General features: G+C 36.9%; 1 protein-coding gene across 1 annotated transcript in view; it reads left to right on the top strand.

Moving 5' to 3' along the window:
* LOC115209306 (serine/threonine-protein kinase 3) overlaps positions 1 to 25,228 on the top strand; it is a 52,365-nt gene that overhangs the window by 4,246 nt on the left and 22,891 nt on the right. The window contains exons 2-4 of the mRNA XM_029777646.2: positions 8,811 to 8,852; positions 20,720 to 20,797; positions 23,988 to 24,168. Coding sequence (XP_029633506.1) covers positions 8,811 to 8,852; positions 20,720 to 20,797; positions 23,988 to 24,168 — 301 coding nt within the window. The remainder of the gene's footprint in view (positions 1 to 8,810; positions 8,853 to 20,719; positions 20,798 to 23,987; positions 24,169 to 25,228) is intronic.

The raw sequence follows: 25,228 nt of genomic DNA, 5'->3' as shown, positions 1-25,228 counted from the left end.
TGACTTTTTGATACCTTGTTCTGAATGTCCTCAGTATCCACCCTGCCAGTTGTCAGCACTTTCCTGTCAACTTGACAAGGTGCATGTGAAACGATGCATCACTACACGTGCCGATGCCCAGGTCTCTCACTATGTGTGGTTCTGGGATTGCAGTACCTGCAGGTCCTGTGTATGCCAGTTGGGCGACACTTGTGGCCTTGTAGCGCAGTACTTGAAATTTCTTAGCATTGAACCGCATATTATTTTGCTCTGCCCACTTATATATTGCACTTAGGTCATTCTGCAGGCTTATGACATCATCAGGATTCTTTATTGCCTGAGATAGTTTTGTGTCATCAGCGTAGCTAGTGACATTGGCTGTCTGAGTGACCGTGGGCATGTCCAGAAGGGTTACTATAAACAGTAGTGGCCCCAGGCCAGTTCCTTGTGGAACACCGCTCAATATTTGCGTTTCCCTAGATAATTCTCCATTGGCTGCTACTGCCTGACTTCTACCATTCAGGAGGTCATGCAGTCACTCTCCTAATTTACCAGCTATGCAGCTTGTGACATATCATGCCTTGATCAACTTTGTCAAAGGCTTTTGCAAAGTCAAGATATATATCACATCGACATTTGAATGGTCAGGTAGCTGCTTCAGGACCCAGTCATAATGCTGCAAGAGCTGCACGAGGCAGCTTCTTCTTGGATGGAAACCATGCTGGGTCTCATTCAGCAAGTCATTTTCTTCTAGGAACGCAATCAGCCTCCTTCTGACAATTTGGTCTATGACTTTGCTAATATGTGAAGTCAGAGAGATGGGCCTGTAGTTCCCAGCCTCTGCTCTGCTTCCACCTTTATGGATAGGACATATGATGCCTTCCTTCAGCTTTTTGGGAAGTTTACCACTTGCAAGGAAACTCTGGAAGAGTATCCGGATGGGAAACCATCGGGGCCAGTTGCTGAATTTGAGCTCATTTCGTTTATGGCCACCATTACATCTTTCTCTTCAATGTCAATGTAGGTAATTGATGCAGTCTTTTTCTGCTGAGTGATATTGTCAAAGAAATCAGCTGGGTTCTTTATCTGCATGTGGCTCAGAGGAGAAGTGAAAACACTCTTGAATTGCGCACTGAGCACTTCACTTACCCATTTGGGGTCCGCAGTCAGTGAGCCATTAGGCAGCAATAGGGGTCCTATTTGTACTGTGCTGTGGCAGTCTCCTATAGAAAGCCTTGGGGTTTGTTTTTATGCTTTCTACTGCTCTCTTCTTCTCTGCTTTCTCCTTTTCATGGGACAGTTTAATTTTGTTTTCTATTTCTAACAGTGTTAGTTTTAATTTAGCCCTTTTCCTATCCTCCAGTTCTCTATTCAACTGGTTTCAGACCTTTGTTCTGTGTCTCATAAGGATTTTCCTGTCTCTGGGAATTCTATTGACACGTTTGCTAGCCTTTCCTTCTGGCACATATTTGGTGCATATGTCTTGTATGGTTGACATAAAATGACCTGGTTTGAGGTCGTTGTCTTGTATAGAAAGGCTATCATGCCAGTTTTGATTTCGAATCTCTTTGCAAATTGACTTCCAGTCCGCCCTGTGGAAATTCAGGTTGGATATGGCTTGAGTCCTCCTGATGGGGTGGGTGTCAGTGAGTTGTCTAGGACCATACATTGTTTATTCTATAATGTTACGATCTGAAAGAGATGTAGGTGTTACTTTCACATTATGGATTAGGCTCACATTGTTTGTGAAGCAGAGATCTAAAAAATATTGCTTCCCTTGGTTGGTTGGAGTATCACTTGTTCCATGAAACAGCATGTTGGAGAGTTCTTACAAAGATTTTGCCTGGCTTTGTTCATGCACTGACATCCCAGAGAGGATGTGACCTTCAGGCTATTTAACATTTGGGAGGTTAAAGTCGCCTAGGAAAAGTATATTGATGTGTTGGTCCAGATTTGTCAAGACCTCTTCTATGCGTCTGAGGCTATCCTCAAATTTACCCTCCTGCTTTGAGGTATTTGGTGGATGGTATGTTAAACATACAACTACATCAATTTGTTTTATGTGTACTATTAAAGTGTCACAGACAGAGTTTGAGTGTGATAAGAGTTGTAGGAGTGTGACATCTTCTCGGATGTACATTGCAACTCCCCCATGACTTCTATCTTTTCTGTCTGTTCGGAGTACGGCATACTCTGGTATGTTTATCTCCACGTCTGCTATATTAGATGTTAGATGCGTTTCGGTAAGCACCATGCATATTGCTTGATTGCATGCAGCTAGGTCTTTCAGGTATAGAAACTTGTCTCTGCCGCCTGTTCGTAATAGGGCCCAGATACTCAGTAGGAATATGGGTGTGATATCTGTGCAGGGGTCTCTGGTGTTGGTGGTGGCCATCCTGGATCCATCATCTGTGGTGGTCTTGGATAGTGGTTTGTATGGTGTTGACTCTGTATCCATGTTAGTTGATGCACTATTTTCTGGGCCATGCTTAAAAAGCAGTGGCCCCAAGACTGCTTTGTGGAACACCGCTCACTATTTCTGTTTTCATAGAGGTGGCTCCAATAGCTACGACTGCCTGACTTCTATCTTTCAGAAAGTCATGTAACCACTCTCCAAATTTTCCAGCTATGCCCAGATCACCCAGTTTGTGGCATATCATACCATGATCCACCTTGTCAAGAGCTTTTGCAAAATCAAGTTATATTACATCCACATTTGAGTTGTTGAGTAACTGCCTCAATACCCAGTCATAATGTTGTAAGAGCTGGGTCAGGCAGCTCCTACCTGGTCAAAAGCCATGCTGGGTATCACTCAGCAAGTTATTTTCTTCAAAGAATGCAATTAGTTTTCCTCTGACTATCCATTCCATGACTTTGCTGATGTGTGAAGTTAGAGAGATAGGCCTATAGTTTTTGGCATGGGCTCTGCTTCCCCCTTTATGGATTGGGCATATTATTCCCTCCTTCAGCTTGCTTGGCAGTCTACTATTTGCAAGAAAGTTCTGGAAGAGAATCTGGAGGGGTTTTGCCAGGGCATGCTTACACGATTTGAGGAGGATTGCTGGGAAACCATCAGGACCAGCAGTTGAGTTTGTGTCCACTTCATCTATGGCTAGTAGTATATCTTCTTCGCTAATATTGATGTATTCCATCGTAACTGCTTCACTGGTTATAGGTGAGGCAGCAAAGAAGTCCATTGGTTCGTTCACTTGTCTGTGTTCCAACAGGGTGGTAGTAAAGACACTTTTGAACTGGTCATTCAGTACCTCACTGATCCTAGTTGGACTGTCTGTGAGGGAGCCATCCTTTTGGAAGAGGGATCCTATCTTGCAGCGTACTCAGGCTGTTTCTTTCGCTATTATGCTGCGATCCGAGACTAATCTTGGCATCACTTTCACTTCATGAACGATGTCGATATTGTTTGTGAAGCAGAGATCCAGAATGTTATTCGCCCTAGTTGGTTTGAGTACAACTTGCTCCATGAATAGGGTATTGGTGAGGTTGAGCAGGGACACCACTTGTGCTTGTTTGCAATGAGTCATTCCTGAGAGCATGAGGCCATTTGATGTTGGGGAAGTTGAAATCACCCATAAGAAATATGCTCACATGGTGTTCCAGATTCATGAGGATTTCTTTAATTCTTGTGAGGCAATCTTCAAACTTGCCTATGTGGTTTGGAGCATCTGGTGGGCAATACGTATTGCATATGACTATATTGTGTTGTCTTATGTATACAATTAGAGTGTCACATACCGAATTTGAGTATGACAGTAATTCCTGGGGTGTGAGGTCATCATGGATGTATACAGCAACTCCCCCATGGCTCCTTTTCCCTTTGTCTGTTCGCAGTATGGCATATTTTGGTACGTGTACTTCTGCATCCTCTATATCAGGGCTGAGGTGAGTTTCCATGAGTGCTATGCATAGTGCTTGATTGCATGCAGCAAGTTCTCTCAGGAAAGAAATTTTGCTTTTATTATGATGCAAAAGGCCCCCAATATTTAGTAAAAATATTGGTGTGACGACTGTGAAGGCATTAGGGGATGCCATCCGTGTCTGTTGATTGTGGTAGTCTTGTGCAGTGGTGGGCAAGGTTCCTTGTTTGCACTTTGTGTGGCCAAGTCAGCTGCTGCACAATCTTTTGCGTCATGCACAAAAAAGACTCTTGCTCAGTTGCTGCCTTGCACATAACCTCTGAAGGACGCACTTCATTTCTATATTTTGGGGACGGTTGTTGTCTTTTCTCGGGGAAGTTTATCTCCTTAAAGCCCCTGTAGTTTTGTCGGGGTGAGCAAACCGGCAGTTTTTGTCGCCTTCTCCATGCCAACATTTGCCTTTGCAGGTAAAATTTGCAGGTCCTTGAGTGTCTTACAAATTTCTTCCCTCCTCTAGGGTTTTGGATTGCATTGGATCCTCCATAGGGTTTTCTGTTTTTTGTTTGGTATGTTGGGGTTTTGGCTTTGGGTATTTTAATTTTTCCTTTTTGTTTTTCTCCCTTTCTTTCTTCATGATCTGTCCTTCCTTTTCTTCTGGTGGGTATGTCTTTCCTCTGGTTTGTCCAGTGGGGGTGAGGGTTCCATTCCTTTGTAGGACCATTGGCACAGAGGGGCTTCTGATTACTGCTTCCTTGGCTCTCCCATCCTTTTCTGCCTGGTTGTTCACACGGGCAGGGGTTACATTTTTTTGAGGAACCACTGGATCAAAGACACTTCTAGGTTTTGTCTCCTTTTCTCTATTCTTATCAGCCTCACCACAATAGATTTCCATTATGACATCCAGGGTGTCAATGTGTGGTCTCATAAACATATAGGATCAGATGAATTCATTTTTCTTCCGCTCTATCTGATCAATGGTTCTACAAGAGCCATTGTTTTTCAGTGCAGCAGTGATGATGTTGTTTGGCGGATCGCCACTAGCGATCATCCATGCTTGCAACAAGATTAAATATATATATATATATACATATATACACACAGTTGTATCTGAGGAAAGTCATTTTCTTTTTCTGCCTTATAACTTAACACACTCAACGGTAAAATTTCTACTTATTTCTTATTCTTATTTTCCTAAAATTTTCATTGTGTCTTGCCCCAGGTATAGTCTGGGCAGGAGTATATTCTGGGCTGTTACTCTACCAATTTTTAATCCTGTCTAGACTTGTTGTGCCATACCCCCGCACCAATTGTTAAAGCCACATTGAGACGTCTGAATTCAAGTACGTGCAGTTATAGAGTCATCAAACTCTTGGATCCAGTGATGAAAATTACAGAAAGAGTTATAGCCTAATAAATAGAATTAGGCCAGATGAAATACAGTTTGGCTTTATCTGGGAATAAGCACTACCAATGCTATTTTCGTAGTCAGGCAACTGCAAGAGAAGTACTTAGCTAAGAATAAACCATTATACCTGGCATTTGTTGATCTAGGGAAAGCCTTTGATAGAGTACCCTGCTGTGTGATATGGTGGGCTCTGAGGAGGCTAGGGATAGATGTGTGGCTGGTGAAAGCTGTACAGGCCATGTACAAAGATGCTGTTAGTAAGGTGAGAGTTAACAAGTACAGTGAAGAATTTGGTGTACAGGTAGGGGTTCATCAAGGCTCAGGTCTTTGTCCCTTCCTTTTCATCATTGTCTTCCAGGCCATAACAGAGAAATTCAAGACATGCAGCCCCTGGGACCTACTATATGCTAATCATCTTTCCCTCATAGCAGATTCCATATCAGAGCTAGATGAGAAATTCCAGGTGTGGAAGCAAAACCTGGAATTTAAGGGCCTTAAGATTAACTTAGCACAGACTAAGGTCCTAGTAACAAAAAAAAAAAACTGACTGGACCCTACCCACCTCAGGTAGGTGGCCCCGTTTGTTTTGTAGGAAAGGTATTGGCAGGAACTCCATACAGTGTACCCAGTGTAAGCTATGGACACACAAGAGGTGCCATGTATTAATAGGAAGGTTATCGAAGAAGATAGTTCATATGTGGAAAATGCACAGGGTCCATAAAAACTTAAGGAACTTGGGAAATTGATTTTCTCAAGTATTCTGGTGACTCATTAGAGGTAGTAGATAACTTCTGTTGCCTAGGGAACCAAATTAGGAGTGGGGAGGATACATGGAGAGTTTGATAGCTAGAATAAGAATAGGATGGAGGAAACCTCTGTTGGCCACGGAAAGTTTCTCTCTCCGGGTGAAAGGAAGATTGTATGATGTATGTATACAGACAGCAATTCTACATGGTAGTGAGACATGAGCCCTAAATGCAGGGGACATGCAAAGGTTGGAAAGGAAGGAGGCCAGTATGCTCCGCTGGATGTGTAATGTAAGTGTGCATTATTTACATTATTTACATTTGACGATATTTGTCCTCAAATTGTTTGTTGTTAACACAATGTTTCAGCTGATATACCCACCAGGTGTCTTGGGGGAAATTTCGAACCTGGGTTCTCATTTCTAAGGTATTTTTCGCTGTTATTATTACTATTATTATTATTATCATCATCATCATTATTCAAGTCACTGCTTAGAATTGAACTCAGAATCTTGGGGTTAGTAGCCCGCGCTCTTAACTACTATGCCATATGCTCATGGATAATTATAGAGAGAATTTTAGGGCTTATTTACTCCACAATTACCCAAGTGCATATGGCGTAGTGGTTAAGAGCACGGGCTACTAACCCCAAGATTCCAAGTCTGATTCCAGGCAGTAGCCTGAATAATAATAATAACTACAGCAACAGCAAAAAATACCTTAGGAATGAGAACCCGGGTTCGAAATTTCCTTAAGACACCTGATGAAGGCTGGAGGGTATATCAGCCGAAATGTTGTGTTAAGAACAAACAAAATGAGGACAATTATTCGTCAAATATAAATAATGTAAATAATATAAATAAGGCACAGGAGTGGCTGTGTGGTAAGTAGCTTGCTAACCAACCACATGGTTCCGGGTTCAGTCCCACTGCGTGGCATATTGGGCAAGTGTCTTCTGCTATAACCCCGGGCTGACCAATGCCTTGTGAGTGGATTTGGTAGACAGAAACTGAAAGAAGCCTGTCGTATATATGTATGTGTGTGTTTGTGTGTCTGTGTTTGTTCCCCTAGCATTGCTTGACAACCGATGCTGGTGTGTTTACGTCCCCGTCACTTAGCGGTTCGGTAAAAGAGACCGATGGAATAAGTACTGGGCTTACAAGGAATAAGTCCCGGGGTCGATTTGCTCGACTAAAAGCGGTGCTCCAGCATGGCCGCAGTCAAATGACTGAAACAAGTAAAAGAGTAAAGAGTAATGTACATAATTCCTCATCTCTTAAATATAGAACTTTAAACGTACATATTTGACAGAGAAAAGTTAAGAGTAATTGGTTGCTGTGTGCAAGGGAGAAGATTGTGCTGGTTTGGTCATGTGATGTGGATGGATGCCAAGAGCTGGAATCAAAGGGCTTTGGAAATAATTTAACAAAGACCAAACTATTGATAAATAGGAAAATAGATCCCTTCATGGAGATGGCCCTGCTTGATATGTAGAAAAGTTGTTTAAGGTGTACCGAGTGCAAGCTAAGTTTACATATGAGGTGCAGTGGTATAACTGGAAGACTAACAGAGAAAGTAGTCCTTACAATAATAATAATGGAAAAAAAGGCATTATTTCGCAAATTATAGTATGGCTTACAATGCGTTGCTTACCCATGCATTTTAATTGAACTGAATTAATTTTTTTTTTATAAGTATCATCATTACAGGTATTTATACTCTGGGGGAAATTAAGAAATCAAGCTGTAAATAAATGAAATCCTCGAATCCATCACTGTACACACATGCATGCGCGCACACACACTCACACAAAGAATCGTATATCTGTGTATCTGTGCATAGGTACACCATGATCTATACACATGCAGATGAGGGTTGATTCATATGAAAAAGAAAGTGAACAAGATAATATGACCACTTGCTTATGGTTTTTTTGTAAGTTTGATTAAAAAAAGTTTTTTTTAAGTATCATCATTATAGGTATTTATACTCCAGTGAAATTAAGAAATCAAATTGTAAATAAACAAAACCCTCGAATCCCTCACTGTACACGCACAGTTGCATATCTATGTATGTTTTTATTTATGTATGTATCTATGTATGTATGCTTGTATATATATATGTTTGTATATATATGTTTGTATATATATGTTTGTATATATATATGTTTGTATATATATGTTTGTATATACATGTTTGTATATACATGTTTGTATATATGTTTGTAAATATATGTTTGTATATATATGTTTGTATATATATATTTGTATATATGTTTGTATATATATATTTGAATATATATATATATTTGTATGTATATTTGTGTGTATATGTTTGTATATATATTTGTATGTGTGTGTTTGTATATATATGTTCGTATATATATATATGTTTGTATATATATATATATCTATGTATGTATGTATGTACACACACATATCTACGCGTATAGGTGCATCAAGATCTATACACACTTATCAGGAAATTTTTAAGTTCGATTTTTTTTTTAAGAAAATCCAACCAAATGCCCATCATTTTGAGCCACTCACCCAATGAGTATTTCTACCAAGTGTGGTGAAAACCTGTTCAACCGTTTTCCAGTAACTCTACAAACACAGACAAACAGACAAAGATTATAATACCCTGCTTTTGCTTACACGTGCAGGCTAATAATAATAATAATTGAACATCCATTTCCTTACTAACTTCAACATTATATTACGATATTAATATCATTATGTGTGTGTTTCTGCATTAAATAAATCTATTGCTTGTAAAAAAAACTTTTTTTATTTTCTTTTTCAGAGACAACAAAATAGACAACTGTAATGAGGAACACAAATTCAGGTTAGTTTTATACATGCACATGTATGTGTGTATGTATATATATTATACATACATACATATATATATATATATATATATATATATATATAATATATATATATATATATATATATATATATATATATATTTATACATATATATATATATATATATATTTATACATATACATATATATAATATATATATATATTTATACATATATATATATATATATTTATACATATATATATATTATACATATATATATATATATTTATACATATATATATATATATATATATATATATTTATACATATATATATATATATATATATATATTTATACATATATATATATATATATATATAATATATATATATTTATACATATATATATATATAAAATCAAAATAAGCAACAAGGATATCCAGAGGTAATGCTGTACGATCGTTTCATGCAACTCCATTTAATTGAGCAATGCAACCATTACATCAATTTAAAATGTAGAACAATCTTCAGCTGCACAAAAACATAGAATTTAATTAAATTAGAACAGATGGACACATCAGTATAATTATACCTAAAATCTCCAAGAAGTTAAGGAAATAGACAAAGAACATGCTGTTCTTACTCCAGCATAGCAGTTACTGAGCTTTTCAAGAAGATATACATTGTTACAGACTCTGCCTGTCACAGATTTTCTTGTTTTTATGGGGTCAATTTTAATTTATAGACTAGTTTATCAAAATCCTTGTATAGCTAAGGCTGAGAGAACAGAGGGTAGTATCTGTTAGGAGTAGGGCTGAGGGAGCAGACAGACATCATAATTGGTATTGTCATAAACATTAAGATTTATTAGAAGCAATATCATGAGATTTGGTAAAGGAAAACTTAAAACAAGATGTTAGCTGACAATTAAGAGGGTTGCCCACTAGCAGACCATTGATAATGAAACAGGAGAAGTCATGTATTTTTATAGTTAAATGTTGCTATATTGTATACAGTTAAAGTTTAGGGTTATTCAAGAGATTATTAAGAAGAATATTGTAACAAACGGATAGAAATTCATGAATACTTTTGAGTATACACCAAACTTTTACCACAATAGAGGGAGGAAAAGAAATTATCCAGAAATAGTTTAATATTTATACATAATGTACACTTAAATACTAACTCATCAGATGGTATACTCTTTATACTTGTTTCAGTCATTTGACTGTGGCCATGCTGGAGCACAGCCTTTAGTCGAGCAAATCGACCCCGGGACTTATTCTTTGTAAGCCCAATACTTATTCCATCAGTCTCTTTTGCCGAACCGCTAAGTGACGGGGACGTAAACACACCAGCATCAGTTGTCAAGCAATGCTAGGGGGGGACAAACACTGACACACAAACATACACACACATATATATATACATATATACGACAGGCTTCTTTCAGTTTCCGTCTACCAAATCCACTCACAAGGCATTGGTCGGCCCGAGGCTATAGCAGAAGACACTTGCCCAAGATGCCACGCAGTGGGACTGAACCCGGAACCATGTGGTTGGTAAGCAAGCTACTTACCACACAGCCACTCCTGCGAATATTGATTAATTGGTATATACTGGTATTAATAAAGGAGTATTGAGGTAAAGGAACATACTAATCATATATTAATAAAATTATAATCTAAGCAGTTTTTTTTTATAAGTAGTGAATATACCAGTATAGTTTTATATAAGCTAAGTATGAATTTATAGAGATACTAAAATTAGATTAATTTCCTAAATAAATAAAGGCTAATTCTAAAATAATAAAGAAATAAAATAAAATAACAAAGTAGGGCAGGACACCATAGAAAAGGAAATAAAATAGCTTAATTACTAATACTATGGTAAAGTATATGTCACTTACTAACACCAATAGAGAAGACTTTAGGAAAAGTATAATAATTCAAAATATATTAGACTAAAAATTATATATTTACTTATTTAGCTAATATCAATAAAAGACTGATGTCTGGTATCAGGTGAAGGAATATTTAAGTTTTGGAACAATCCTATTTTACACTAATCTTTTTTTAAAAACTAAGGGTTATATTATAGGTTTAAGAAGTTATTATTGTTACTCCCTACATGATATTTATAGTTTCTTAGTGGTACTTGTTTAGAAGGGTTATTTATATAAGGGTCCTTATAAATACTAAGTTCAGGAGGGTAGAGCCATTTAAGAAAGAGATAAATTGATGTAATGATTGCATTTTTCAATTAAATGGAGTTGCATGAAACGATCATACTGCATTACCTGTGGATATCCTTGTTGCTTATTTTGATTTAATTACTTCATTTTGAAATTGTATGGATAATACCGTACTAAATTATGGTGCCTCAACTTAGTTACCATATTCATCTGAATCTATACACACACACATACATACAGTCAAATTCTTATTTAATGAAAATTTTGTTTAACGAAAATTTCATTTAATGATCCCCCAAATTTTATTTTGCAAAGTTTTGTGTATAAACTCTTGACATAGATGATATTTAATGAAATTTGGAATAACGAATACATAAAAAAGGATTTTAATGGAATTTTAGAAATATTTTAAGGATTTTTTGATAAATTTAATATAATATAATGATATGTCTATCACTTGTATAATAACAGGAGACAAGAGTATTCGAATAGGTTACGATACCGGGACAGTTGGAATAGCCTATTTTGCCGGGTTTTGCAACTAGTACTCCTTTACATAAATATGTACATTGGTTAGTTTGCTGTCTCATCATCATCATCATCGTTTAGCGTCCGCTTTCCATGCTAGCATGGGTTGGACGGTCCAACTGGGGTCTGGGAAGCCAGAATGCTGCACCAGGCCCAGTCTGATCTGGCAATGTTTCTAAGGCTAGAATCTGATATATGTTAGATTAGTTCATAACTTTATTCATTAAATGTTCATTTATTTTATTGTGGTATGTGTAAACATGTAAATGAAGTATTATTTGTGGTAGACCCCTTAAGATCGTTAGTGCAGTGGTTGTGTGAGATGTGTAGGAAGGACTTGAGCATCGTATAGAAAAACCTCAACTATATTGTATATAGCATATGAAAGCTTTAGTTTTACAGTTTGTGTCAAAATGGAGTTCATTTGAAAAACTAAATGTTTTATGCAAAATATGGCATTTTTGTCAAGGAAAGCCATGATTTTAACAATTGATGGTAGGAAAGATTTTAAATTGTCTTATAACAATTGATGGTGAAAATAAAAAAAACTGTTAAATCTATGTTGTTATTTTTAACATTACCTGCAATAATTAATACTCAAACATTTTCTCGCACCGTCTCTGATAAAGGGATATATGAAATATCCCAGAAACAGCTGTTAAGACTTTCTCTTTATAAATGTTCTGAAAACTATTCACAGCCTTGGATTTTTTATCTCATTCTGTCAATTTATATATATATGCATGCTAATACAGGACCCTCTTTGGACTCCTCACTCGTATCATTATCAAACCTGGAGCTTAACCATGGTCTATCCCAGTGCTTTTCAACCTTTTTGCTGGAGCGGAACCCCAAGGAAACATTCCACTGGTTCGAGGAACCCCTGTGCAATAATTTAATAGTCTTATGCACACATATCTGCACAGGAGACTTAAAAATTACTGCCGATTTTAGCAGTTTTGTAACTTCTTGCAGAACCCCTGGACTGTACTGGCGGAACCCTGGTTGAAAACCACTGGTCTATCCATAGTACTTACTAGCGTTACCTGACATCTTCTGGGTCTTCTTGACACCAATACCTCTCCTACCCATGATTTTTCACTATTATAAACACTTATCTCAATAACTAGTAAGTAAATATTTTTACTTACTAATTAATCATTTCATATTGTTAAAAGTCCATAGAATAACATCACAAAATATAATATTTAAGGTATACCTACATTGGTGCCCTCCTTTGTTCCAATATAACTTCCAGAAAATGGATACTTTTTAATAAAATTTTCTATAAACATGCATTCTTCTTTCGTCCACACAATTCACGGGAAAATATAAGACCAAATAATTGTACATACTATACATAGCAGGTTCACGTGTCTACATACAAATATTTGCATGTATAGATCCAAGATAAGTCAATTTTAAATCCCCTTATGAGAGCTAACTTGTATATTATAAGAATAGCTAAGCAGTAATTACTATTCAGGCAGGGAGTAAAAATAATCAAATTATTTTATTTTATTTTATTTATTAATTTAAAATAGAATTTAAGGATAAAAATCACATTAATGATTTTTATCAGGTAGTTTAGCAAGCTATAAAAATTTATAGGCAATTTATACATTAAATTATTAATAATATACATAAGTATGTAGTTATATTAAGGGAGCAAGGGTGAAAACGACCTACCTCCAGCATGCTTGCAGTGCAGATACCTTAAAAAAACTACCAAAAACTCTAGATAAATATACACATGGCTGAAAGCAGGCTATTGAAAGAATATTAAAAAGACATCACGTTAATTCTTATCACGTTAATCAACACAACACAATACACGAAGCGAGCTGGCAGACACGTAAGCGCGTCGGACGAAATGCTTAGCGGTATTTCGTCTGTCGTTACGTTCTGAGTTCAAATTCCGCCGAGGTCAACTTTGCCTTTCATCCTTTCGGGGTCGATAAATAAAGTACCAGTTTCGCACTGGGGGAGGGGGGCGATATAATCGACTCAATCCCTTCGTCTGTCCTTGTTTGTCCTCTCTATGTTTAGCCCCTTCTGCGCAGTAAAGAAATATATATAATTCCAAATGATTGCACATACTGTACCAAGCATTTTCACTCGTCTACATACAAATACCTGCACGTATAGATGAAAGATATGGCAGTTTTAAATTCGCTCATGACAATCACCGTGTATATTATAAGAATAGTCAAGTAGTAAATGCTATCCGGTCAGGAGTAAAAATAATTATTTCAATTTCTTCTTTTATTCATTCATAATAGAATATAATGATAAAATAATGTTGCCGGGTCGCAGTAAAAATTTCTCATTAAATCAAGAGCTAAGTTTCTTATCACATTTCAGCCTGGGCCAGTTTTGTTGTTTATGAGCTAGTTGGAGCTTTTTATGAGAGTAATTAATATTCATTGGACTTCGGTTTTCACACCTGGAACGGCATAATCTTGGAAAATTAGCGGGACCGTGCACATGCCATTACTCGGACAAAAAAGGAGGCAGAAGAAAGCGTAAAACTCAAATTTGGCTGCAAAATAGCATGATTTTGAAAATACACATAAATCTCGTTTGTTGAGTTTTGGTTTCACACCCAACCCGGTTCTGTGCAATCAGTGTCGCGACGGGAATGGTTGGGTTGAGAGTTTGACTGGCAGATGTGATCAAGTTGCACATGCAATAATATACATATGTATATAATTATACTAGCACTTTAACATCCCCTCCTCACCTAACCTCCCTGTCCTATGAGTGAATAGCAAAGGTGGGAAGAAAAGAGCTGATTCCGGCAAAAAGGCAGAGCAATTAGAGCACAAAAAACCGCATTCAAAGTGATTTTATGAGTATGAAGCATTGAAGCAAGTAACGCAGTAAGATGAATAGTTATAAGTTCATGACGCATAGAAGCACGTAAGACATCAAGGTTAACTAAGGTATAAATAATAGGTATGCCTTTCACTGGAAGGCTAATTGGGCTCTCGATCCACTGAAACAGAGGAGGTTAGGTTTGGAACACAACTAAGCCTTCAACTAAAACCTAGACTAACCTTACAGAAGGGGTAAAAGCAAAGCCCTTCCTAAATAGATTCATTGAATAGGATCCAACTCTTTTAGGACATACTTAAGGAATGATAGCATATCAAGCATATTTGGTCTTCCATGAAAATCCTGCTCTCTTGTCATTCACTTGATCTAACTCGTTAATTATTCCCTGTGTTTCTCAAATCACAAAAGTGTGCACGTTTGAAAGCCAAAATACATGATAACACGTCTTCACAAAAATGCACTGAGCCATACAGACTGTCTGCAAATGCACACATGCATTCAACTGTCAAGGGTAAAATTATCTCCGTCCAATCAAAAAACAGCTGGCAGTCTATTGGCGTATCTAGTTGTACGCATGCACTGCTTACAAATTTCTATGTTTTAGCGATTTTGAATGGATATGCCCATAACTTATGGGTATAAGGGTTTATCGATTTTTTTTTTTTTTTTAATGGCTTTCTGGAGTGACTGGGGGAATGAAAAGAGCTTCACGATCACCCACAGACAGTTCTGAAAGCCCATAGAAAATGCGAGCCTTTTATGTGAAAAACTGTAGATTTGTATGAAGGACTCACAGATACACAGACATTTTGCCGTTTATAGATATAGAGATTAAGGGAGCAATGGTAACAGTGACCTATCTCCAGCATGCTTGAAGTGCCGATACCTTCAAAAACGATGAAAATATCCACATAAATTTAAACATGTCTGAAAGTGGGCTAGTGAATGTATATTCTTTTCTACTCTAGGCACAAGGCCCAAAACTGGGTGGGGTGGGGGTGCCAGTCGATTAGATCGACCCCAGTATGTGAATGGTACTCAATTTATTGACTCTGAAAGGATGAAAGGCAAAGTCAACCTCGACAGAATTTGAACTCAGAACATAAAGACAGACGAAATAGCAATAAGAATTTCGCCTGGCTTGCTAACATTTCTGCCTCCTATTAGCTGTGAATTGGTCCCACTTTCAGTATTACAGACAAAAATATGCTTTTTTGCTTCGTCAACACAATACACGGGGAAAAATGAGTCCAATATTTATTGAAGTGCCAATACCATAAAAAAACTATGAAAATCTCCTCATAAATATACACATGGTTGAACTGGGCCTGTGAAGGAATATTAAAAAGACTTCATGTTAACTGAATTTGTTCCAATTTCTGGAGTAAGGCCAAAAATAGCATTTCTTGTGTCGTGAACATAATATATGGGCAAATATATGTCCAAATACTCATACATAACATACAAAGCATTTTCATATTTACTCACATACAAATATTTGCACGTTTAGATCCAAGATAAGTCAATTTCAAATCTCGTCATGACAATCAACGTGTATAATACAAGAATAGCCACACAGTAAATGTTATTCTGGTCAGGAGTAAAAATAATTTAGGGAGCTTGCTTCCTAGCTACATGGTTTCGGGTTCAGTCCCACTGTGTGGCACTTTGGGTAGGTGTCTTCCACTATAGCCCCGAGTCGACCGAAGCTTTGTGATTGAATTCGGTAGGCGGGAGCTACTGCCGTGTGTGTATGTGTGCGTATAGCTGCTCAGTGCCTCTCCGAAAGAGAGAGAGGGTATTAATTCATAATAGAATATGAGGATAAAATCATGTGAATGAATTTTATCAGGTAGTCAGCAAGCTATGAAAATTTACAGTCAATTTAGATATTAAATTAATAATAAAATATATATGTATATAATTATATTAAGAAGACAAGGGCAAGAATAGTCTATCCCCAGCATGCTTGAAGTGCCTTTACATTCAAAAACCTACTAAAGTCTCCACATAAATATACACATATTTACCCACTTACGTAAGTGTTTTAGGAGGGGGTGCTTAATTTCTGAAGATTCACTGGCGTCTACTTCAATTTATCTTTAACTTTCAAGAAAATGGATATTTCTTAATGAAAATCTCAACAAATATACCTTGGAATATTATTAGATTAGATTCACTTCTGTAAAAAGGTTTCTCAATGTCAACTTCTGCTATTGGCATAAAAACTGCGAAGTCTGTCCCTGCCTAATTTTAATGTTTTCATTTCAAGCCTCCGTGCCGGTGGCACGTAAAAGGCACCATCCATTCGTGGCCGTTGCCAGCCTCGCGTGGCACGTAAAAAGCACCATCCGATCGTGGCCGTTTGCCAGCCTCACCTGGCCCCCATGCCGGTGGCACGTAAAAAGCACCATCCGTCCGTGGCCGTTTGCCAGCTCCGTCTGGCACCTGTGCGAGTGGCACGTAAAAAGCACCCACTACACTCACGGAGTGGTTGGCGTTAGGAAGGGCATCCAGCCGTAGAAACACTGCCAGATCAGACTGGGCCTGATGCAGCCTTCTGGCTTCACAGACCCCAGTTGAACCATCCAACCCATGCTAGCATGGAAAGCGGACGCTAAATGATGATGATGATACACGGTGATTGTCATGAGCGAATTTAAAACTGCCATATCTTTCATCTATACATGCAGGTATTTGTATGTAGAAGAGTGAAAATGCTTGGTACAGTATGTACAATCAAAATTGACTTATCTTGGATCTATACATGCAAATATTTGTATGTAGATGTGTGAACCTGCTTTGTATAGTATGTACAATTATTTAGTCTTATATTTTCCGGTGTATTGTGTATCATCCGCTAAATGATGATGATGATTTAATTCGCTATTTCTAAACACCTACGATAAACTACTGAAACGATTATTTACTAAGTTCACAAATTTAAATATTCAGTACAAGGTAGTTTTCAATTTATGCTTCTATTTATGCGATTTTTTCATTCCGTGTCCATCTCATTCACTGTTTGCAATATTTTCTCTCTCACACACACACACACACACACACACACACAAATATCACATTAAAATTTTGCGATTCAACATGGGGCATTCAAAACATATGTGCATTATTTAACTGGAACTTGCACCCTTTGTTAATTTACATAAACATTTTTTTATTTTCTTTTTCATGCCATGTTCAGCTCTATTTATTTTTAATGAGTCACCAATGCACAAGTGTTTTTGTATGTGCGTTTGTATACATTTATTTATGGTGTGTGTGAGTGTGAGTGAAGGGGTGTGTTGTTATGTATTTGTACATACATATTTTATGTATGTATGTGTGTGTGTTTGAGAGAGAGAGAGAGAGAGAGTGATGTCCAAATGGCACTCTCTCTCTTTCTCTCACACACATACATATAAGAAAGATGTATGCATATGTATTTATGTATGTACAAATACATAACAACACACCCCTTCACCCACTCTCTCTCTCTCACACACATCCAATTCATCTGTTTGATACTCTATGTGTGTGTGTGCGCGCGTGGAATTCCACAATCATCAGATTTTACCTGGTGACACAGGTAAAACATTTGTAACATTGTTTCTCTCCAAAGTAAGGTAACACAAAAAAAAATTGCAGCTGCTGTACCATTGTCTGGCTTTGCTGTCACCGTTCTCCCAGGAGGACAAACAGTTCATTCTGCTTTTAAATAATCACTAAACCTAGTCACAAGTGACAGTCCAATTTGTAACATAAGCAAAGATTCAGGCTCAGCAGAAGTGTTGTGCCAATGCCACCTTATCATTTGGGTTGAATGCACCATGTCACATAGAGGTGCAATAGAAGCTCTTGGTAAGACCTTACAGGACATCAGAGGCAACAATAAATCTATGGGAGGAGTTACATTAGTTTTATCAGGAGACTTCAGACAGACATTTTTAGTCATTCTGAGACGAACAAGATCTGATCAAATAAAAGCATGCATTAAGTCTTCACACCTATGGAATAAAGTACAGAAATTCTCCTTCAATACTAAAGTGCAAAATAGTTTTCAACCTGGCTCCTCCAATTAGGAAATGGGTAACTACCATTTGATGGGAATGGTGATATTAGTTTGGGTCATATTTTTATCATGGTGAATTCCCCAACTGAATTGAAGGACAGGGTATTGCCAGACTTAAGTAATAATTATAATTCACATAAATGGTTTTGTGAAAGGACAATTCTTACTCCAAAAAATGAGACAGTAGCAAGAATTAACCATGAATTAATGAATAAGATTCCAACAGTCATTAAGAAGTGCAAATCAGTTGATTCAGTCCATGATGAAAATCAAGCCGTCCATTAGTCAACAGAGTTTTTTAATTTTCTTAAGCCACCCGGAATTCCTCCACATAAACTTTTTCTGAAGGTAGGAGTCCCAGTAATGCTTCTAAGAAATTTAAATTCTCCTAAATTATACGATGGGACAAGGTTGATTGTCAAGACATTATCACTTAATGTGACAGAAGCTACCATCATCACCAGATGTGTCTCTGGGGAAGAGGTTTTCGTTCCAAGAAATCCAATCAAACCAATAGACATGCATTTTGTGTTCAAATGAATGCAATTCCCAGTGTGACTTTGCTTTGCAATGTCTATTAACAAAGCTCATGGTCAGTCTTTGAAATCTACTGGCTTGCTTTCTTAGTTGGTTGCTCCAGAGTAGGTAATTTGCAAGACTTATTTGTCTATGCTCCAAACCAGAAAACAAAGAATGTTGTTTACCCAGATGCTCTTACATAATTTCCTTAAACATATGTGATAGAATTTATCTCCTTTCATAAAAGTGGTAAATTTATTATTATTGTTATTATGAATTCAAAATTGATTACTCAATTAAAGAATAAATTGAATTTAGAATAACAAATTTCTCTATAACATATTTTGCTTTTTTCTTCCATTACCTAAGGAAAAATTTAATTCCCAGGCAACGCCTGGTGGCTCTGCCAGTGTCCTATAACTGTCTGTCTCTCTACTTTTGTAGGGTTTTCTCTGTTGCTGTTACATATTGAGAGATTTTAGAATTACATTAAAATTTTCAAATTTGGTATATTGAAATAATTTTCTATGTTAAATCTGATTTTGTTATTTACTTGTTCCAGAAAAATTGCAGAAAAATGTTACTGAGGTTTAAAGTTTAATCAATTTTACCTAATCAGAAAATAGGATTTGGAAGCTGGCATTTTCTGCGTGATAGTTGTCTATCATAAAATGAAAGCAAAATCATTAGGAGGAGGAATTGTTATTAAACAAACGAAAGCAAAGCATAACAACAAGCTAAGTTATAAGAACTTCTGAAGTTTTAATAAGTTCTAATGAATAAAGTTATGTGAAATGGTTGAATAGACATGTAAATAATTTTAAAAAAAAGAAAAAAATCCTTAACGAAGTATTTTTGTGAAAAATTGCACAAATCTGTCCTTATCAAGAGGCCTATCTGCTGGTGAAGGCATGATCTGACATGGAATAAACAAAAATTTATATAAGATATACTATCGTAAAAATTGCCTGGCAATGATGGGTTATTCAATTGGTATTAGAATAAAACAGGGCTAACCTGGGCCTAAACAACAACTAATGATATTGTAAATTTCTTTCCTTGACTTAAAAATTGCAGCTGTAGGCCATGATATAAACATGCTTTTTCCTTCAGTTTTATTCTACATGATGAAAATATGATAAACATTATCTCTTCATTTGATGAAGAAGAAAAAAAAATAGTAAGTAGTCAAAGGCGTTATGCTTCTTTGCAAAGACATAATATAGTGAAATAAGCCCCAATAATAAATATTCTTATACTAGTTATAACTAAAAATAAGGGTGTCTGAGAGACACCACCATGCCGAAATAGCAGTCAAATCCCTGACTCTAAAAACCATGTTAAATGTTCATATCGCACCATGAGATAAGACAGAGGGACAAAATAGACTAGCAAAAATATTACTGAATAATTCAAGATCCAGGATTTCTAGCTTTGCTTCTAATAAGCTTTGCCGTCATCGGTTGAATATATCAAAGCACATAAATACAAATATATATATATGCAGAACAAACGTTATACGAACGTCCATACATACATATATATGCATGTATGTACAAGGCCAGTTAAATTGCCCGCCAAACACCTCATAAGCACGATATGGTTATGTAACTTTTATTTCTAATTTTAAGTTTCAGTTGTGATGAAAGCACCTACATATCAATTTACTTTCTTTTAAATACTTATTGTTTGTTAATCATTTTATCATTTCACATATTGTTGGATATTGATCCTTTTATTATTTGTTTTCAGTGAGCTCAAACTGAGTGATGAATGTTTAGCACGCCAGCCTGATGAAGTGTTTGATATTATTTGTAAAATTGGACGAGGGTAAGTACCAGCTACAGATATTTTTCCTTTCTGTTCATTGTTATGCAGTCTATTCAAAGCTAATATATCTCTCTATATATAAACGGCAAAATGTCTGTCTGTGTGTGTGTCATTTATATAAAGCCACAATTTTTCAGTGAGAGGGCTTGCACTTTCTATGGTCATTCAAAACCGTCCAAGGGTGGTCGTGCACATCTTTACATTTCCCCAGTCACCCCGTAAAGCCATTAAAAAATCAATAGAAGTGACTTTTTTGTGAATTTTTTATCAAAATGCCTGAAACTTGATACACCAATTGAATGCCAGCTAGCTGTATGTGATTGGTCGGAGATTTGGACAGTACTCGCGTGTATGTGCGCATGCACGCAGCTGTATATGCATGCACTAGCACTATGATCCGGCAACACCGGGTCATAGTGCTAGTCTTCAATAATTTCTTATTCTGTTTAACATATGTTCTTCTATCAAAGATAACTAATAGGATTAGGATAGACTGCTTTTATCCCCAAAATGGAAAATATAATGCATCTTTGGATAAAACCTAGCAAGAGATACTTATTTTTGCACAAGATAATTAGATTTTAAAGGCTGAACAGTTTATTGAGTGGGTCGTTACAAGTAAGTTAACTGTCAATCGGTAATATCAGGTTGTTTGGGAAATAATGTCTGATTTTGGAATATACTTTTATTTCTGAATTAATGAATTTAAACAATGTTTTTAATCAGTCAAACTATGATCCCTGAACATCTGTGTATTTCTACTATCGAATAACAAGGTTATTTATGCTTGTATGATAAAACTCTGAAGGTTTTGATGCCAGGAAATCTTTAAATGCACTTTCTAGTTCTCCTTTGGGATGGAATGTTTTTTAGTTTAAAGAAGTGTCCATATGCTTGAAAAAATGGTAGTCAGTGGGTGAGAGATCAGGAAAATATGGAGGATGTGGCAAAGTCTCACATCCTAAGTCAGTGATCTTCTGCTGTATCATCCTGGCAATATATGGCCAAGCATTGTCATGATGCAGAATTGGACCTCATCGTTTAGCCAGTGCCAGATGCATTTTGCTTAACTGAACCTGCATTTCATCCAGCTGCTGCCAGTAAATTCCCACAGTGATTCTCTGGTTAGATTCCAGAAAGCTGTAATGGACAATACCAATAGCAAACCAGACGATTTCCATAATCTTCTGTTCATACAATTTCAGTTTGGGAAAGTGTTTCATCATGATCAAGCCATTGAGGCAATTGTTTATGATTGTCATGATGGAATTTGTAGTTGTGATACCAGCGCCGGTGGCACATAAGAGAACCATTCGAATGTGGCCGTAGCCAGCACCGCATCGCCTGGCCTCCGTGCTGGTGGCACATAAAAGGCACCCACTACACTCACGGAGTGGTTGGCATTAGGAAGAGCATCCAGCTGTAGAAACACTGCCAGATCTGACTGGGCCTGGTGCAGCCTTCGAGCTTCCCAGACCCCAGTTGAACCGTCCAACCCATGCGAGCATGGAAAGCGGACGTTAAACAATGATGATGATGATGATCCGTTTTCCATCACAAGTCACTATTCCATCAAGAAATGGATCATTGGATATACTTCAAAATGTCAAGCTCTTTGACTTTTACAGAGTTCATGTGGAACCTGTTTATTTTTTTCACCTTGCCAATTTTCTTGAGATGATCCAATATTGTAGAAATGCTGAGACATTTCTCTGAAGACTCTGACATGGGTTTTGTTCAACTAGTGTTTTCAGATGTTGGTTGCCAATTGCAGATGGATGACTTCTGCCACTTTCATCTTCAAGATTTGTATCCCCACTACGGAACTCCCTGAGTCTCCCTCTTCCACAGGTGTCACTTTGAGTGACAAGCACCTGCATACAGCTGTCTTCACTCATACGCATCACATGTCCAAACCAATGCATTCTCCTCACCTGCATACCACATTTAATCCCTCTTATGCCTAGCTTTTCTCTCAACATAGTTGTGCTTTGTTGGTCATGCACACTGATGTTACAAATCCAACGGAGCATACTACCTTCATTCCTGTCTACTCATTTCCTCCACAGTCATAACCCATGTCTCACTACAATGTAACATAGCTGTTCTCACACAAGCATTATACAATTTACTCTTTCACTCTGAGAGAGAGTCCTTTTGCTGCAAACAAAGGTAGTAGTTTCTGAACTTCCTCCATCCTATTCTTATTTTAAAAACAACACTTTCAGAACATCCGCTACCATTGCTAATTTGGTCACTTAAATAGCAGAAACTATCTACTATCTCAGGAGAGCCTCCTGTGCATTTGTGAGAGTTTAAGTCTCTCACGCTCTTATTGTTCCTGTGCATTTGCCACACACGAAAGTGACCCTATCTGTTAACCTACCTATGATTCCACTGCATCTCTTATGCATCAGCTTATGCTTGGTGCAACAAATGGAATTACGTCCCACTCCTTTTCTGCATATTGAGCAGGGCTATTTACCAGCCAGAATGATAGTCTTATCTCCATTAACATATGTTAAAATTAAAAGTATCCACTTACAAAAACAGTATACCCCACCCCACCCCATCATCATTTCATTATAAATGTACATGACTTTCTCCGTTGCTAGCCGTACACCTGTTCTGTGTGTAGAGGTTTCTCCTCTCTGAATCCATATTTTTGAGTGTGTGTGCCTGCCAGCTTACTGTATACGTGTATGCATGTACTTATGTGAACCTCATTATAATCGTTAATATAATTATAACATGGCAGTTGGTGGCGGGTGGCCAACCAACTGACGGAAGGCGGCGAGCTGGCAGAAACGTTAGCACGCCGGACGAAATGCTTAGCGGTATTTCGTCTGCCGTTACGTTCTGAGTTCAAATTCCGCCGAGGTCGACTTTGCCTTTCATCCTTTCGGGGTCGATAAATTAAGCACCAGTTACGCACTGGGGTCGATGTAATCGACTTAATCCGTTTGTCTGTCCTTGTTTGTCCCCTCTGTGTTTAGCCCCTTTTGGGTAGTAAATAAATAGGATGGATGGAGGGCGTGAGAAAGTGAGTGCTCGAATGAGCAAGAATCGAAAAATATTGAAAAATATTGACAATTTTTGTCTGTTTTACATTGTGTTTTATTTGATATTATCAAAGATGTATATAAACATTTTGACAAATGAAAGTTGCAAAAATATGTATTTTGTGCAGGTCCTATGGCAGTGTGTACAAGGCTTTACACAAGGAATCTGGGTCTGTATTGGCCATTAAAAAAGTACCTGTGGACACAGACCTCCAAGAAATTATAAAAGAGATATCCATAATGCAACAGTGTGATAGTCAATTCATTGTGAAGTATTATGGTAGCTACTTCAAGAACACAGATCTTCTGGTTTGTATTTCCCTTTATTTTATTTAAGAGAAAAGAAACTTTACCAGACCTTTTTTTTTCTCTTTATTTTCTTTTCGAATTGTTATAAAGATAAAAGATATCATTTATAGTTAGTCTTGCAGAAGAATCACTGGAAAATGATATCTTGAATCTTTTGATGAACAAGACTTTTTTTTTTTTTTTTTTTTTTTTTTTCAATTTTAAAAAAGATTTGTTTTTTTTCTGTGCTTCAGCATATTTTTGTGGGATCTTTTCGGTTTGAACGGCAGTTTTTAACATAATTTCTAGGTAACTAAAAAATGTTAAACTTCATATACTGGTAGAATGTGTTTATAAAACATCATTTTCTCTTGGCTTTATTGAGAAAATTCTATAGATTATAACATATTTCGTCTTTAATTTCTTGCATTTCAGCAATTTTAACCAATCAATGACAGTCTAGTGAGGTGAAAGCATTCTGTGCTGTATGAATATGTCCCTCGTTTAAGAAACAGATTGGGTTTATTTACATTTGTGAAGAAAAAAAGATACCCTTCCCCCACCCCTAACCCTAACTAACCGTAAATCTAAAATAGATTGAAATGCAATAGATCGATACTAGGGTCATAATTATGGGTGACGATTTCATATGACACCGCTAGAGAAAATGGCAGTTTTTTCTAGCAGTGTCATATGAAATTGTCACCCATAATTATGATCCTAGAATCGATCTATTGCATTTCAATCTATTTTAGATTTAGGGTTGGTTAGGGGTGGGGGAAGGGTATCTTTTTTTCTTCACAAATGTAAATAAACCCAATCTGTTTCTTAAACGAGGGACTTGTTCATACGGCACAGAATGTTGTTTACCTCATTGGACGTAATTGATTGGTTAAAATTGCCGAAATGCGAGAAATTAGACAAAATATGTTACAAACTACAGAATTTTCTCAAAGCCAAGAGAAAAAGATGTTTTATAAACACATTCTACCACTATACGAAGTTTAAAATTTTTTAGTTACCTAGAAATTATGTTAAAAACTGCTATTCAAACCGAAAAGATCCTTTTTGTGTTCATCTA

Source organism: Octopus sinensis, linkage group LG3, assembly GCF_006345805.1.
Source record: "Octopus sinensis linkage group LG3, ASM634580v1, whole genome shotgun sequence".
NCBI lineage: Eukaryota > Metazoa > Mollusca > Cephalopoda > Octopoda > Octopodidae > Octopus > Octopus sinensis.
This window is presented reverse-complemented; position numbering and strand designations above follow the sequence as displayed.